Below are 16,385 nucleotides of genomic sequence, written 5' to 3'. Positions count from 1 at the left end.
AAAGAGAGAGAGAGAGAGAGAGAGAAAATAGTAGTAGTAGTAGTAGTAGTAATAGTAATAATAGTAGTAGTAATAGTAATAGTGGTAGTATTATAGTAGTAGTAGGAGGAGGAATAGAGGGGAAGGATAGAGAAGGGGAAGCATGCAACGAGAATGGGAACCCTCGTAGCAATGTAGGAAATCTTTCGCGATTTCCCTCCAACCTTTTTTCCAACTTCCTCCCTCACCCCCTCTCTCTCTCTCTTCCTTCTTTTCCTTCTCTCATCCACTTGGCCGAGCGATCGTTCGCTCGTTGTCAGAGAGAACGAAGCGATCGCTTAACTCTTCTTCGTCTCTATCCTTGCCATTTCTCGTTCAATGGAGACGGAGGAGAGTCGCGATTTTCCTTCCTTTCTTTCTTTCTTTCTTTCTTTCTTTCTCTTCCCTCGTTATGATTCTTCGTTTACGGAAAGAGAAGGAAAGATGATAATGAAAAAAGAAAAAAGAAAAAAAAAAATAAGAAATGAATGAAAGAAAAGAAAGAAGGGTGGTTGGGCTCGATTCTCGAAGATGTATTATCAGTTTTATTATCTCTCTGTCATTCTTATTTCGTTCGAACGATTAAGGTACTTCTATTTCCTTTTAAATGCTTAATCAAAAAATTTCTAATGGGAGAAAACAAGCAGTAAATTTTATCGCGAATAGATATCTAAAGTCTAGGATTTTTGATAAATAGACGGCGAGTCGTTTCTTCGAGGTATATACTTACATATATATATATATATATATATATATATATATATATATATATATATATATACATATATATGCAAGAAATTTCGTATATCGGCTTGGCGAGTGTTCATATAAGAGAGCTTTCGAATAGATAGAAGATAGAAAGAGAGTCTAGTAAAGTCGAATCTACGGGCCGAAGGAAAAGCCAACGAAGCGAAATGGTCTGGAATTATCGCTAGGATTACTTCTATTCAGAATCTTCTCCTGCTTGTGGGATGACCACTAGCAACTACTACTACTACTACTAGTACTACTACTAATGTTAGTACTCCGCAGCAGACTGCAATGACCCAGATCGTTCTACGAGCTGTTCTGTATTCTCTACTTTCTCCTTTACCTCTCTTCTTCGTACGCTTAACGTCCTCCCTAATCGATAGGAAAAAGGAAACTCGCGTACCTATACCTATTCTCTGTTCCTGAATTAATCGCGACTAAATTAAACCTTAATGGGATCGAATATATTTTTCACGGACAAAATTCAAACCGATCGATCCAAACCGAAAAGTCCCATCTCTTAGATATTTATTTACCGTGATACAATGAGTACGAAGAGAGAGAGAGAGAGAGAGAGGGGGAGAGAGAGTGAGAGAGAGAGAAAAGAGAGAAAGACAGAGGGAAAGAACAAAAAAGTCGAACAAAGTAGAAATAATAAAAAGCGAGTGATTACGATTCAGAAAGCAGTCCCGGTGATATTTCTTCTCTTTTCAAGACTTTACGATCGGACGTTTTTAATTTCCCGCGCGCGCTCGCGCGCCTACGCACGCCTTTAAAAAGAAAGTCCAGCAGCCGAATGCAAATTCTGACAGGAAAGTTATGCGCACCGTGAAATTAATGCTCCCACCCCCCCCCCCCCCCCCCCCCCCCCTGTTCCTACAACTCTACACACTTTCCTTTCCCGAAAGATCGAAATTTAACAGCTCGTTATGTATACTACATACATACATAACGTACATAACTATATAGATACATACATCGATAGCTTTTCTATTTCACATTGTGACGTATATAATAATAACGACTTAACTGTGATGCTTTAAGATTGGAGAGAAATGAAGTTCCAAGGATCTATCTTTAATCTGACAGGATATCATGAGTTTCACGTTATTCTAATCGTCCTTTCTATCATGTTTTTCTTATCGTTCGGTACGGGCGTACATTTACAAGATAAAAGTGCGGATAATAAGAAGGACGTAGAAAAAGTTCAAAAAGTACAACGGAGTGTCGGTAAGGTAAGAACTAAAACTAAAGAAAATTTTCAATAGGTAGAAACTAAAGATAAGAAAATAATTTAAAGCCGTTAGATCTAATCTAGACGACGCTCGAACTGTTTCTTTTCAAATCTCGATTTAATATCACGGATATTAATTTCTTATTTTAACGTAGGTATACGTAGAAAAGTAGTAAGTAGATATAGGTTTTCTTCGTCTCTCTCTCTCTCTCTCTCTCTCGAGCGAGCAAGCGATTCGTCCTTACACCGGATGACAAAATGACAAAGGGAGTGGTCGCCCCGGGCCGGCGATATTACCGTTTCCGTTTCTGAACTATGCGAACAGTCTACAACACGACTCGGTCCACCACCCCCCAGGCCTCCACTCTTACCCTCCCGCCACCCGCCACCTCAACCAGTTCCTTTTCCGCGTGTGCACACCAGCCTAAAACCGTCTCGTGATTGATTATGCTCGCTGTACTTTTGGCTGCTACCGGTCCTCAAGCTAAAACGCGATTGATCGACCGAGCTGGCCTTCGTGAGAAAAAGATATGGATAACTTGAGAAATAAAAAGAGCTGGATAAGGAGAGAGAGAGAGAGAGAGAGAGAAGAAAGTGTGACAGCGATATTATTTCCATTGAATTCTTTATACCGACGGCTGAAATAGAACGAAATGAAAATATGAATTTATTAATTGTTTACAGTCGAAACTCATTTCGATATGGGCTAAATATATCTATATGTAACATGATAAAAAAAAAGGAAAACAAAATGAAAAAGAAAAAAGAAAAAACCAAGAGATTTTACTTTGTTAATGTGTAATTTATAACAATATGGAAACAAATTTGAAAGATAGATTGCGAAAGACAAAACGAGCAGAGAGAGAGAGAGAGAGAGAAAATTGTCTCCCTAATGTATCCAATCGTTCACATATTCAATAATTATTTTGATGGTAGTTGATGATAATATATATATATATTATCATCAACTACCATATATAATATATATATATATATATATATATATATATAAAGGGAACGAGAGAGAGAGAGAAAGAGAGAGACTTAATTGTAAATGTCATTTGAAATGAAAATGAATTTCAAAAATAAGCCGAGAAAAGAAGAAGAGAGAGAGAGAGAGAGAGAGAGAGAGAGAAAAAGAAGTGGCTCATAAAAATGGTGAAATAATAAGGGAAGAAAAGACGAGGGTGGAAAATGAAAGGGCGTGAGAGGAAAGGACAGGTGCTTATTTGCTTAAATGCCACCTATAATTGGGTGTAAAAGAGCTTCCTTTTTCTTTCTTTCTTCCTTCTTTTCTTTTCTTTTCTCTCCTCTCGTTGTTTGCCAAGAAGGAGGGAGATAAAGAGTGAGAAAAGTGATGGCTCGCGTACGAAAGGACGAAGGACAGTAGGAAGGAAGGGTAGAAGAACTCACATTGGAGGGGCACCTTTCTCTCTCCCTTTCTTTGGACCTCGCGCGCGCCCACACCCGCCCCCTCCTAAGCATCCTCCCTCCTAGGTCGAGTTTTCTACCCTTTTCCGCGTGCTGGCAGCCACCTGATGGCTGCCTCGCTGTTGGCTGTTCGCTCGCTCGTTCGCTTGCTGGATGGCTGGCTGGATCGCTGGCTGGCTGGCTGGCGCACAAGGGCCCGCCGGGAATGAGATGCAGATTGCCAGAGGCCACTTCAGCCGCTAGAGGGAGTGAATTTTTAATAACACCGAGACCGTACCTGCGGCTTCGCGCTCTATGTAGAATCCCATTGTCTTCTCTTGCCCGCTCTCTCTCTCTCTCTCTCTCTCTCTCTCTCTCTCTCTCTCTCTCTCTCTGTCTCTCTGTTTCTCTCTCGTCGTACGCGCGCAACCGAGAAAAAGGGCAAAACGAATACGAACGATGCGTAACGGAAGCATACCGGTGTTATTATAACGCGCCAACATGTTGAAAGAGAGAAAGAAAGACATAGAGAAAGCGAGAGAGAGAGAGAGAGAGAGAGAGAGAGAGAGAGAGAGAGAGAGAGAGAGAGAGAGAGAGTGAGAACTAGTAAAAGGAGAGAAAGAATTGTCAACGACAAGACACTCAGCAGTTCTTCTTACAAAACGTTTTCTCTGATTTTGTCCTTTCTTTTTCAGAAATTAGAATATATAAGAGATAAGAGAGAGAGAGAGAGAGAGATGAGAGAGAAAGAGAGAAGTGTATAATTTGATCGAAATAAATTTAGTACTTTGGTGATCGTGTGATTTAATAATAGTTTGAATAGTGATCGTCTCTTTCTCTCTACTCGTATGTGTCTTTAAAAAACGTTTTCTCCGATTTTGTTTTTGATTATTTTCATAAATTATAATATAGGTATTAACTATTGTAAAGTATATAATTGTGATAGAGAGCAAATGTGATATACTCTGACGATCATGAGGTTTAATCGTACGTTAGAAGATGATTATCATGCACTCGTGTATTTTTACTATTCTCAGATATTTTTTTTCCCCCCTTCATAAATTAAAAGATATATGTACGCGTACAAGTATATAATGGGACTGAAAACAAATGTCTAAGTCCTTCGACGATTAGATGTAATTTATACATAGTTTAGAAACTGATAATATAATATACGATCTTATAAATTCATTTTCTGGATAAACGTAGATTTATTACAATTACGCAATCTCTTTGTTAATATCTTTTTTGTTTGTTTGCTTTGTTTTTTTTCTTTCTTTTTTTTTTTTTAGATCGATCAAAGTCAACCGATCGATTCTGTAGATCATCGCTCGGCAAATATTACGAACGAGTCTGACAGTCCTGCATTGCGTTCCTTCTTGAAGAATATCTTGAAAGCTCGAGACGAATTGAAGTGGATAGATCGGGCTGCGAATCGTTTAAATGATCCAAATCGTTTGTACGGGTTAGTCTAATGTTAAAAAAAAAAAAAAAAAAAAAAAAAAAAAAAAAAAAAAAAATTATTCTTAAAGTTCGTAGAAAAAAAGAATATACGAAAATACCGTTTGCGAAGAGATATATATATATATATATTTTTTTAATGACAAAAATAATAAATAAATAAAAAAATAGTTGGAGAGAAAGAAAGAAAAAAAGAAAAATATAAATAAATTTCTTTAAAATTCATCGTGCTTATTATTCGCGTGTTAGTAAGCAATTTAAAAAGAAAATTCATTTCTCTTTTGTAAACTTAGAACGAATAAAGATGTCGACGAGAGAAAAGAATCAATGAAAGATCAATGGCCTTCGAATGATCTTCGTTTTACTTTGAACGATCGCTTGAATTCTAATAAGTATAATCAATACGAAAGGGATAACGAAGAGAATCGATGGACTCGTAATTATGGAGTTCCACGTACGAACAACGACGATTCAGGTTACGATTGAATGTTTCTATGAATTAAAGATCTTGTATAAACATAATTAAAATTATTTCGTTTATCGTGTTTATTTATATACTTTATGTATTAGGTATACATATTGTACACAAAACGTGCGTAATAATATAAACATACAAACATATCGATACAACAAGTGCGTAATATGTTTGTAATTAACATATGTACACACATATGTGCATAATATGTGTATAATAATATGTATACATATAATTTTAAATATATAAATAATTAAGAGGAAAATTATAAAAAAAAAAAAAAAAAAATCTTTTAAAACGATTTAGATGTCAAGATGATCTATAACCAAGACAAAAGAGAATCCACGGACACCGATGCATCTTTAGAAAAATTGAAACAAACCGTATTAGAATTAAAGGAAAATTTAACAAGAAGGGAGGATAATTCGGAAAGGAGCAAAACTATTGAGAAAGCGATTCTAAATAATAACGAATACGACAGACTTACCGAGAAAGATTCGTCAAAAAGGAAGAGCAAAGATGAACGAAAGAAGGACACGTCGTTCTCACCGTCGAAAGATCAGAAACATACTGAACGATCGAGCGTTCTTACGAACGAGAATGAAAACACAAGTACTACACGTTTGTTTACATGGCCTTTTTTTTTTATACGTTAACGTGAATTCAATGAAAAGTATGGTTTTTGTTTTTTTTTTTTTTTTTTCTTTAACATTTTCGAAGCTTATTACAGTGTTATTACAGGAAGACGTTTAAAAGAAAGGAAAATAAAAGAAAAAAAAAAGAAAACAAACAAACAAACGATAGAATGCAAAGATTCGACGTATTTTTTTTCTTTTTTTTTTTCTTTTTTGTAATAATTGATATCTACGAAATTATTTATTTAAATAATTATTTTAAATGGAGTACTCGTTCGGTGAAACTGATCATAAAAATATTTTTTATTTTATACTTTAAAATAGCATACTTAATCAACGACGAAGCCATTAGATTATTTTTTTATTTAAAACAATTGTTTATATAAAAACAGAATTAACTTGGTGGAACGAGTCAGAAACACCGGAGGAAATGGTCGATCTTGAAAGATCAATTGAAAATTCAGATAGTCAAGGTAGAAGCGTAATACTTTGGAGAAATAAAAATATTAACGTAAAGAATGATTTTCTTAATGAAAAAAATCCTAATATATATGAACGTAGTAAACGCAGCGAAGGAAGTCATAACGAGGAACAATATAATTTTAATAAAGATTCTTATAACGAAAAAACGAATCAAGAGTCCAATGACTATTGGCGAACAAATAAATACAAAGAGTTGACTAACGTCGACGATTTGATAGCGCAACAAGCTAAACTCCTCGATTATGACAACAATGATAATAACAACAACAATAACAATAATAATGATAATGATAATAATAATAATAACAACAATAACGTTCTCAGTGAAACTAAACGAATGACAAAACGTAAAACTCCAAAGAGAGGATTATTCTGGATAGAAGAAAATGAGAGTAATAATCGATCTTTGTCGAATAACGAGTGGAAATGTTTCATTGGTAAAAATCATCGTAAACTTCTTCAAAGTTACGACGAGAGTTTGGAGGAAGATCTTGTTACCAACGAAGGATCAACGAGGAATGAGATAAGTAAAGTCGCCAAAAGTTGTCGTGGAAGGAACGACGAAAGGAAACTGGGTAACGAAAAGTCAGCGATTAATCGAGACGAAGAAGAAGAACAACGGGATAATATCGACGAGAATTCCAAGGATAATTTTGAAAGGAACGAGGAAAACGGTATATGTATATAAAAAAAAAAAAAAAAAAGAAAGAAAAAAATTATAATTTTCTTTTTTCTTTTCGGCTGGCCCACCAATAAAAAAAAAAAACCTCTCGCTAAGTTAATACCCATTGAATATTTTTCTCATTCATATATATATATATATATATATATATGTATTTTACACAGACGAAAAGGATAATTCGAAAGCTGAAAGATACGTAAGAACGCTAGAAAAAGCAAAGAATCCGTACGAGGCAAGAGTTAATATGATGATAAAGCAACGAATAGCATTGAAACACAAGGAGGAGAAAAATCATGTTAGAAGGAAACGTTGTCCTTTGGGTATAATCGAGTATTATGATTACGACGAGGAGATTAACGAACGATCAAGAGAGTCGCAAGCTGTAGGTGATAACGAGCAAAAGAGTGACGATAAGAAGGAAAGTCTGGTTGGCTCGAGCTTAGGGCTTGGTAATAAAAATGATAAAAATTTGTCGAATCACTGCGAGAGCGCAGATTTTCGATTTATTTCATATTTCTGTTATACTCATGTTGTTCTTGTTGTTGTTGTTGTTGTTGTTGTTGTTGTTGTTGTAAATGCAGATGATAACTTGCGAGAATCTCAAAACGATACGTTGATGAAGAAGAAGGATGAACAAGCCGAGGAACAAGAAAAAGAGAAGAAAAGAAAAGAGCAAATGAAGAACAAAGAGCCAAAGCAACAATTCCTCATCGACCTCGAACAAGTACGAGCTAAAAACGGGAATCCGTCCAAGTCTCTGAGGAGCAAGGTCACGCTTGAGGACGACAGAGAGGAGGATAAAAGCTCGCAAATGGATCGAGAAAAATCATTTTTAAACGAGGCCGCCGCCGCCGCCGCCGCCGCCTCCGGCAAGCTTCGCGATGAGAAATCATCTCTTAGAGATTGTCAAACGAAATGGTAAATATATCTAAAATCAATATCTGTAGATTTGTATATGTATGTAATATATATATAGAGATAAAAGGGGCTTTTCTAAATCGAATCGTTTTTCTATCCTTCACTATGATAAAAATCAAATTGATCGAGTTAATTTAAATGAATCGAATGATTGTTAAGGTTGAACAAGGAAAAGAAACAAAATGAAAATAATCGATTGATCGAAGAACCTAATCAAGAAATTGTAAACGTCGAGAGAGTTATACCGAAGGAATCTCTCGAATATATATTCCGAGGACCAGAAACTCTCCAACGAGAGATAGTCGATGTTGTTTTCGGTGGGGTACAACCAATCGAATTACCGGAACGTGAGAAAAAGTTGGACAGTTTCGGAAAGGCCAGGTATATATCTTTGATGATGCCAATTACTTCCTCTCTCTCTCTCTATTTCAAAATAAATAGAAATATATTTCTAGCCCCGGAATGTTTTAGATTTTTCTTTTTCTTTTTCTACTTTTTTTTTTTTTTTTTTTTTTTTTTTTTTTCTATTTATACCGTCTCAAATAGATCGGAAAGTCAAGTAGCTGTGAAGAAATTAGATGAAAAGGATTACGACGACATCGACAACGTGCTGTACGAGGAACTGAAGAAATTATACGATTGGGAGGATAACGAGAATAAAAACGGGCCTCGGTTTAAAGGAGATCAACGAATGCATCAGGAGTCCAATGATGATCTCGAAAGGAAGACGAATAACAATAACAACAATACGTCGGCAAGTAATTACATGGCTTTAAAGAAGACGGACGATCTCTTTAAAGGTGGAGTAGAGCAAGGCGATATTTTCGAGGAGAGAACACCAACTAAGAATCATCAGTCAAATCCAAACTATAGCAATATCGGGAACATCGAATGGAAAGTGATCCCCGTAAAGAGCATGTTTAATATCTAAAATCCATGTACCAAATACAAATTGTTTTTATTAATTATTGAGAAACGGTGTAACAAAGAAATTATAAAAAAAAATGTTGTTAACTATCGGTCGGTCGGTCGGTCGGTCGGACGGGCGATCAATCGATCGATCGATCGATTTAATCGTAAAAGCAAATAACGATTATATACCTACATATGTACGTAGTTACATTAGACATTAAATATTATTCCTCTGGCGGGGTACTTTACAAAATAAATGTTTTATCGCAGGTAGTGGAAACTATAAATGATTCACGTTCCAAATCAAGCGGAGTGCTTCGATCGGGGTTATCCAAGCGAAAAACTGCGCCCGAGACCGATTCAGGTTCGCCTTATGAAAATGGAAAGTACCACGATTCCATGAACGAACTAGAAGAGAACGTTCCAAGTATCGACGGTGATAAACGCTCGCTACTCGAGTCTAAAGATATGCACGAATCTTTCGTAGAGCCTATGGATCGTATCGATGATTTCGACGACGACATTAAAGTTAGATTGGGAAGAGGCCTGAAAACGATCAGCGATGATTCAATAAAAAACGAAACCTCCGACAATTCGACTAATGTTTCCTCTATAAATAATGAAAATCTAACAACGATTATGAACATTGTAAAAATACCTACGAATTACGAAATAAATATAATTAATTCGTCGTATTATACCCGAGATATCAATGATAATTCTAACGAAACGATAAAAAAAAATGAAAAAAAAAGATCGAGCAACGAAAGTCATTCGATCGTGAATAGCGTTAAAATTGGATCTAGTAGACGTCCTCGATTGGAACCATTGGCCAATAGAAATGCATCGAGAGTGAAACGAGAAGGAAATTCTTACTCGTTAAATTACGACAAAGGAAATCCTTACGATACGTATTATTCACAATCGAACGATATCACGAAGGATCTTTACACGATTGATCCTTACAAATATAAAGAAAACGATAATACGCATTTGAAATATAACGACTTGAACGATCTTTATAAACAGAACGAGGATGATTCGAACGGTAGTAAGATTAATGATAAAAAAAAGAATAAGAATAAAAGGAAACGAAACAAGAAGAGAAAGAGGAAGAGAAAGAAGAATAAGAATAAGAAGGATAATAGGAGATGGAAGAAGAAGAGGAAGAAGAAAAAGAAGAAGAAGAAAAATTCCAATTGGAAAGTGGCCAAGAAACGTGTTAGAAATTTGAACAAAGACGATAGATTCGAGTTTCTCGGAGATACGAAAAGGAGGAGGAAACTTTCGAAACGTCGTCCATACGCGAATTTTCGCGACGTCGCATGGAAGAAGGAACGACGCCGTCGAAGAAAGAAGAAAAATATGGCCGGGAAGAAGGGAAAAAAGGAAGTGGAGAAGATCGAAATGATGAGAAATCGTGAGACGGGTGAGGCGAAGGGAATCCGAAGGAATTCTCATGCCGATATCATAGCTGGCGCTAACGTGATTCAACAGGAGAGTGTGAACGATCAAAACGTGAGTTAAAAATTAAGGAGGTGGGCTGAGGGGGGAAGGGAAAAAAAAGTAAAACGAAAAAAGAACAAAAGAAAGAATGAGTGAATAAAATTATTATCGATGACGTTTATATAGGGACGAACGAACGAGGAAATTAGAATAGGAATAGATTCGATTAAATCGTGAAAAGTAATTGATGAGACGACAGCGCGAGTATGATGTTTTATTTATTTATTCATTTCATTTTATTTTATTTTGTTTTATTTTGTTTTATTTATTTATTTTTTTTTTCGGGGATAAAGATGGCCCGATAAATAACGAGCGATGAATATACAGACAATGAGAGAGAAGGAGACGGAGGATGAGGATACCCGTAGAAAGAAGCTCGCTATGCTCCTGACAGCTGACAACATGGAAGATGAATCTCAAATGGATTTGGCTCTTCATGGAGAATTGGCTGGAAAAATCGTCGAAAACATTTTCGAACAAGTAAGAAAAAGCACGGGATGTGCTTTCTTTGATAGATGGCGACTAGCTTGTTTAAACGAAAGCAAAAGTATTATCGATCATTTGCATCGTAGGTGCAAAGGAACGAGGCCCTTAAAGTGGCTCTAGGTCCGGGACTTTATAGAAAGAACAAGCCCGAAGATTCGATCGAAACTGATAAGACTTATCATCAGGGATTCGACGAAGACGAGGTATCTCGATTTTAAGAAATATGTATCTCGACATTTTCTTTTTTGAGAATCCAACGAAATGAGAAATCATATAATAATATTATCATTAATTTTTGACATTGTACTTGCTTATCTCGTATTATGCCACTAAATTGAAAATATTTCAACGAAGATCTTTAAAAAAGAAGTCTCTTTTCAATTAATCTTCGAAAAAACTGGACCGATTATTCTTTGGAAACAGATAAAACATACCGAGAAGACGATGAAGAAAGTTATGGAACTTCTTGGTCGACTTGTGTTGGACGAAGTCCAAAGGAAAACTTGCGCGGCATTACCACCGGACATGCGACAATTTTTAGAGTGGATGTTGGAAGTCAACGGGCAGAAAGAATCGCAGGAACAAGTAAAAAAAATACAAAAGAAAAAAAAATAGGAGCAAAGAAAAAAAACAAAGAATGAAAAAAAAATTACATTTATCATTAAATATTAAAAATCGATCCCTCGTTATATCGACGATAGAATAAATTAAATCGAAGAAAATGTTTGATTAAAATTTACAGACACCTTTATTACCATTGGTACACGATAAAGAAACGACCGAACATCCGTCGGACGACAAAATACTTTTTCCCAAAACTTCCGATCAAGAAACTGATAAGGACGTCAACGAACTCCACAAGAAGGTTCGAATATTGCAGAATCTTATAAACGAGTACAACGCTTTATCCGCCAAGGAGAAGATAAAGGTCCAAACTGTTCACGATTATCTCGTAAGTATCGTCGTTGAATTGATTTAATATCTCAATCGTTCTATATAATATAATCGCAATATTTCTTTTTAATAATAATAATAATAATAATAACAATGATGGCGATAATAATCAATAATTTGGAATATCTATTTTTTGGTTTTGTTAGGTCAGACAATTAAATTCCCTTTTACATTATATCGAGGTGAAGGAAAAATCGGAGAAAAATAAAATTGGCACTAAGACGGTACCGGGTAGACGTAACGCAGAATTTATTCTTCGTTATCAGAGTGCCTCGCCAAATTTTGAATTCGACAGAAATCTCACTTTGTTCAAAAACGAGAACGCACCTGGCTTTTGGAAACTCGACAATGCCAGTTTTGCGTTGGACATTGAAAGGAAGAAACGTCGGCCCGTTCGAAGTTCCAATTATTCTTTTAATAAAAAACGACGGAAGAAGAAACGTAAGAAACGTAAACGTAAGCGTCGTAGGCGAAATGAAAGAAGAAGCTACGATAAGAACGAAACGCCGGAGTATCGAAAACTTGCACATCATGCTGCTATGATAAGACAAAAACGTGGAGATAATTTGGAGGATGAATGGGATCAATTTGATTTCAAATACGAACAGCCAGAGATCTATAAATCTATGAATATTTTGAACGACCAGGACGGGTAAGTGATTTATTTATGAACGATTAAAAAAAAAGAAAAAAGGGAAAAGAAGGCATTGCTGTTACCTTTTTATACGAAATTACTTTTTTCATATATATATATATTTTTTTTATAAGACATTTAACAAAGTAATCATCTATTATCTATTAAGTAAGCAATTAAATAAAGTGACAATAAATAAAGTAGAGATCCTTATTGTTTTTATACGAAATTATTTATATATATATATATATATTTTACATAAGGTATTGATAAAATACTCATTTATTGAACAATAGTATGCGAAAATAATAGTACGCTCAGTTGGATATTAATTAATATTGAATTTTGATTTATAGGAAAATAAGAGACGGACGATCGACCAATCTAAAGGAAAAGAAAATAATCCTAGAAAGAGACAATGTCACCGTAGCTAATCTTTATAGAAATAATTACGATGATTTACCGGTGAAAGGTAAAAATCGTGCCGAGGACGAGATGATACTTCTTAATAAACGCGAAGCATGGAAAAAGCAAAATGAGATACAGCTCGAAGAGGTGGCTTTCGGTAAGGATATGCGAAACAGACTTAGAGAGGAGGAACAATTCAAGAGATTGGCGGGAATTAAAGGGAAGAAGATGGTGAACGATGATAAGCCAAGGGAAAAGCGAGAAAACAATAAAATAGAAAAGATCGAGAAGGATAAAAAGACATTTATCCGATCGAATTTAAATAACGTCACGTTAAATATTAACACTACTGTTGTTTCCAATTACGAATTAACGACCGCTCACTCGTCTCCAAATTTTATTGATAATAACAAAATAATTACGTTGAAAAAATCAAACGATACGAGGGAAAATGAAATAAAATTAAAGATGATGGAACGTGGGATAAACGTTTATGCCGATGATAAAAATGAGACGTCGCGGACCACAGAACCGGAGAAAAGGAAAAAGAAAAAAGATTGAAATTAATGAACGATTGTTCATATAAGGACTTGGAAAGATTATATTATATTCGCCGATTACAAGGTAGAAATATAATTAATAATAATAGTAGTAATAATAATGATGATAATAATAATAATAATAATAACAATAATAATAATGAAAAAGAAAAAATAAAATGAAAAAAAAAGAAAGAAAAGAAGAGAAAAGAAAAGGAAAGAGAAAAGAAGGCAGTCGTTATCATTGTCAATTAAATAGAACGGGATGCGATCTAATAAATCCGTCGATCGCGGAACGTCTAAATAATTTCATCCCGTGCGAACGAACGCATCGATCGCGTATGAGCGTTATCTCGGTCGACGTGTTCTCCCCATCGGAGCGCGACAGACAGCCAGCCGAAACTTCGTAAATTGTCCTGTCGTTACGATCAACCGGATGTCCTCGTGCATTTACACGAGCCCTACCTTCGCTCTGCTAATCTACACCCAAATTACTCTCAATGAGATCGATCCAATAACGAAAGAAATATGAACGAAACGATTAGTACGAGAAAGAAAGAAAGAAGGAAGAAAAAGGAACAAAAAGCAAACGAAAAAAAAAAAAAAACAAAAAAAAGGGAGAAACAAAAATAGAACGTATAGAAACAAACGATATCGAAGGCATAGGATAAAAACAAAAACAAAAAAAAAAAAAGAAAAAAAAAAAAGATACGCGTAACTCTAAAAAAGAATTGAAAAAGTTTTTCTACCCGCGATTACGACACCTGTGAACTTTTTCCAAGTTTATTAAAGACCGTGTAGGTGTATATATCCCAAAGTTAACTTCCCAAGTTCTTTTAAAACCTGGTAGGAAATTGATAGTCGCCTTCCTCTTCTAGGTCCTCTTTCTTTAAAGAAAAGAAACGTCTTCGGCTTCGGCTTTTTCCGTACGAGCGCGTGCGGAACGCAACCCTCCGTTGGGATGTGCTTCAATGAAATCTTACGAATCTTTAATCACCCCAACCCCCATCGTAATCCTTTCCATCCTCCTTCTCTTCATCTCCCGTATAACTACTACCGACGGTCTAAACGATAATTTACGATGTTAAAAAAACTTGATTAAGCCGATCTTAAATCTCTTTGGCAGCTACATGGATACGGGACGTTAACTCGTCGATTAGTAAGAAACAAAGCAAAAAATAAAAACAAAATAAAATAAGATAAAAATAAAAAAAAAAAAAAGAAATGAAAAAAAAATATATATATATATACATATATTCATTCGTCCATCCCTTACTCTATTTCTTTCGAGGATTACGAAATATCTCAAAAGTTTTCTCTTACCAAAGTTTCCACACGATGGAATTCCCTCGAGCCAATTAAAGTCCCAAAATCGGATGCGCTCGCTTATGCAAGCTAAAAGGGGTGGCTAGCTTGTAGAGGGTGAAAGTAAAAAGAGAAAGAGAGAGAGAGAGAGGAAAAGGGAGAGGAAGAAGAAGAAGTTGGTTCACTCACGCCGAACGTTATTACTTATTCGACGAGATTTTAAGGGTGGTCGACACGCGGATTTATTTAGATATTCTACAGTGAGCATCTGCAGACTCCTCTCGCCCTCTTTCTCCATCTCTCTCTCTCTCTCTCTCTCTCTCTCTCTCTCTCTCCCTCTCAGTCGCGTTTGCGAGCCGCATCATCTCGCGGCTCGCAACATCTCGCGGAATCTCTATTTCCCTTACTCCTCCCTACTCACTCTCGCGCATTAATATACACCGGCTTTCGAGAGGGAAGTCCTCCGGAGGACCAACCCCTCCTGCTATCTTTACATAACATTAAGTTGTTGCTATGCCAAGAGCTCTCCCATCACTCCCCATCTTTCTCTCTCTGTCTGTCTGTCTGTCTCACTCTAACTCACTAATTCTATTGGACTGTACAAAACTAAGGCCACTAATGGAGGTTAAAATGCGAAAACGAGCCGACACAATTCCTTTTTCTACTTTCCAATCTCTCTTCTCTCTCTTATCCCGTTAATCCTATATATATACTTTTTTTTTTATTATTTTCTCTTTTTTTCTTTTATTTTATTTTTATATTTTTATTTTTTTTTTTTTTTTTTTTTTTTTTATTACGCGACAAAGAAATTATCGATCTACCAATGGCATTTTTTTTCCCATGTCGTAGGTGTTTAATATTAGAGGAAGAGACGACTCGCGATACGATGAAGCGTGTCCGGTGGCTAAAGAGAATTTCGTATTATACCGCTCGGACTATGAGGCCCGCTCGAATCCCTATTGAAATTTTAAATATCGTGCCTATTGCATCAAAGAATACCTAATTCGATGGATGGATAGATAGATAGATCCTCCTCGGTTATTATTTTTCATTTTATTCCTATCCATAGATAGATATGCATATAGTATTTATTTATATATATATATATATACGTATATATACATATATATATGTAGATATACATACATACATACATATATGTGTACCAATGTGGTATTATTATTGATGAAATCAATTATTTTTCATTATATGTAGGTTCATATAAGAAAATTCGATTATATATATATATATATATATATATATATATATATATATATATATATTCGATGGGGAGAAATATGAAATGCGAGTTTGAGGTGTGTGAGGTAATCTCGAACGATCTTCCGTCGGTCCGACGGATTCGATTGAATTGTACCGCGACGAGGACTCATTGTCGGATATGTTTAATGAACTTATCAAAGCTATCGTTAGTCACGCTCTCTCTCTCTCTCTCTCTCTCTCTCTCTCTCTCTCTCTCTCTCTCCCTCTCTGGTCGATATTATCTCGACGACGTCGACCTCGATTGTAGGCCAATATACCGTCGTTGGAACGATTCGAGTCGAATGTGCATTGTAA

At 35.6% G+C, this 16,385-nt stretch overlaps 3 protein-coding genes and 2 long non-coding RNA genes across 7 annotated transcripts in view; 4 read left to right on the top strand and 1 right to left on the bottom strand.

Annotated features, from left to right (window-relative positions):
• The first annotated feature begins 4,556 nt into the window (after positions 1 to 4,556).
• Positions 4,557 to 5,709, top strand: LOC124947317. Its single transcript, XR_007100374.1, has 3 exons — positions 4,557 to 4,877; positions 5,167 to 5,348; positions 5,655 to 5,709. It is a non-coding gene; the product is annotated as an uncharacterized LOC124947317 (long non-coding RNA).
• A 1,631-nt stretch (positions 5,710 to 7,340) lies between these two features.
• On the top strand, positions 7,341 to 9,129 carry LOC124947313 (trichohyalin-like). 2 transcript variants are annotated; one of them, XM_047489309.1, is made up of 4 exons: positions 7,341 to 7,597; positions 7,730 to 8,066; positions 8,226 to 8,447; positions 8,613 to 9,129. In XM_047489309.1, the coding sequence occupies exons 1-4, from the start codon at positions 7,393 to 7,395 to the stop codon at positions 8,995 to 8,997; spliced, it is 1,149 nt and encodes a 382-aa protein (XP_047345265.1). In that variant the 5' UTR covers positions 7,341 to 7,392; the 3' UTR covers positions 8,998 to 9,129. The 2 variants fall into 2 exon arrangements, with proteins under 2 accessions (XP_047345265.1, XP_047345264.1); XM_047489308.1 differs by having other exon boundaries at positions 7,341 to 8,066.
• On the top strand, positions 9,118 to 10,893 carry LOC124947312 (uncharacterized protein PF3D7_1120000-like). Its single transcript, XM_047489307.1, has 2 exons — positions 9,118 to 10,496; positions 10,778 to 10,893. Exons 1-2 carry the CDS (start codon positions 9,174 to 9,176, stop codon positions 10,787 to 10,789), a joined length of 1,335 nt encoding a protein of 444 aa, XP_047345263.1. The 5' UTR covers positions 9,118 to 9,173; the 3' UTR covers positions 10,790 to 10,893.
• On the top strand, positions 10,815 to 14,946 carry LOC124946644. Its single transcript, XM_047487612.1, has 6 exons — positions 10,815 to 10,964; positions 11,057 to 11,090; positions 11,341 to 11,582; positions 11,713 to 11,922; positions 12,071 to 12,576; positions 12,915 to 14,946. The coding sequence occupies exons 1-6, from the start codon at positions 10,815 to 10,817 to the stop codon at positions 13,525 to 13,527; spliced, it is 1,755 nt and encodes a 584-aa protein (XP_047343568.1). The 3' UTR covers positions 13,528 to 14,946.
• Positions 14,947 to 16,104: 1,158 nt separating this feature from the next.
• LOC124947315 overlaps positions 16,105 to 16,385 on the bottom strand; it is a 7,014-nt gene continuing 6,733 nt past the window's right edge. For both annotated transcript variants that reach the window (XR_007100373.1, XR_007100372.1), the window contains one exon: positions 16,105 to 16,385. This exon is cut by the window's right edge and continues 1,700 nt beyond it. This is a non-coding gene — a long non-coding RNA (uncharacterized LOC124947315).

The sequence above is a fragment of the Vespa velutina genome, chromosome 2 (genome assembly GCF_912470025.1).
Source record: "Vespa velutina chromosome 2, iVesVel2.1, whole genome shotgun sequence".
NCBI lineage: Eukaryota > Metazoa > Arthropoda > Insecta > Hymenoptera > Vespidae > Vespa > Vespa velutina.
This window is presented reverse-complemented; position numbering and strand designations above follow the sequence as displayed.

Excerpts from the sequence above, each read along its gene's own strand:
- LOC124947313 (XM_047489308.1), top strand. The coding sequence starts at position 7,393 with ATGATGATAAAGCAACGAATAGCATTGAAACACAAGGAGGAGAAAAAT. Across the intron at positions 8,067-8,225 it reads AGAGATTGTCAAACGAAATG|GTTGAACAAGGAAAAGAAAC; the intron begins GTAAATATATCT and ends ATGATTGTTAAG. Across the intron at positions 8,448-8,612 it reads GACAGTTTCGGAAAGGCCAG|ATCGGAAAGTCAAGTAGCTG; the intron begins GTATATATCTTT and ends CGTCTCAAATAG.
- LOC124946644 (XM_047487612.1), top strand. The coding sequence starts at position 10,815 with ATGAGAGAGAAGGAGACGGAGGATGAGGATACCCGTAGAAAGAAGCTC. Across the intron at positions 10,965-11,056 it reads TCGAAAACATTTTCGAACAA|GTGCAAAGGAACGAGGCCCT; the intron begins GTAAGAAAAAGC and ends TTTGCATCGTAG. Across the intron at positions 11,091-11,340 it reads GGCCCTTAAAGTGGCTCTAG|TCTCTTTTCAATTAATCTTC; the intron begins GTCCGGGACTTT and ends TTAAAAAAGAAG.
- LOC124947312 (XM_047489307.1), top strand. The coding sequence starts at position 9,174 with ATGTACGTAGTTACATTAGACATTAAATATTATTCCTCTGGCGGGGTA.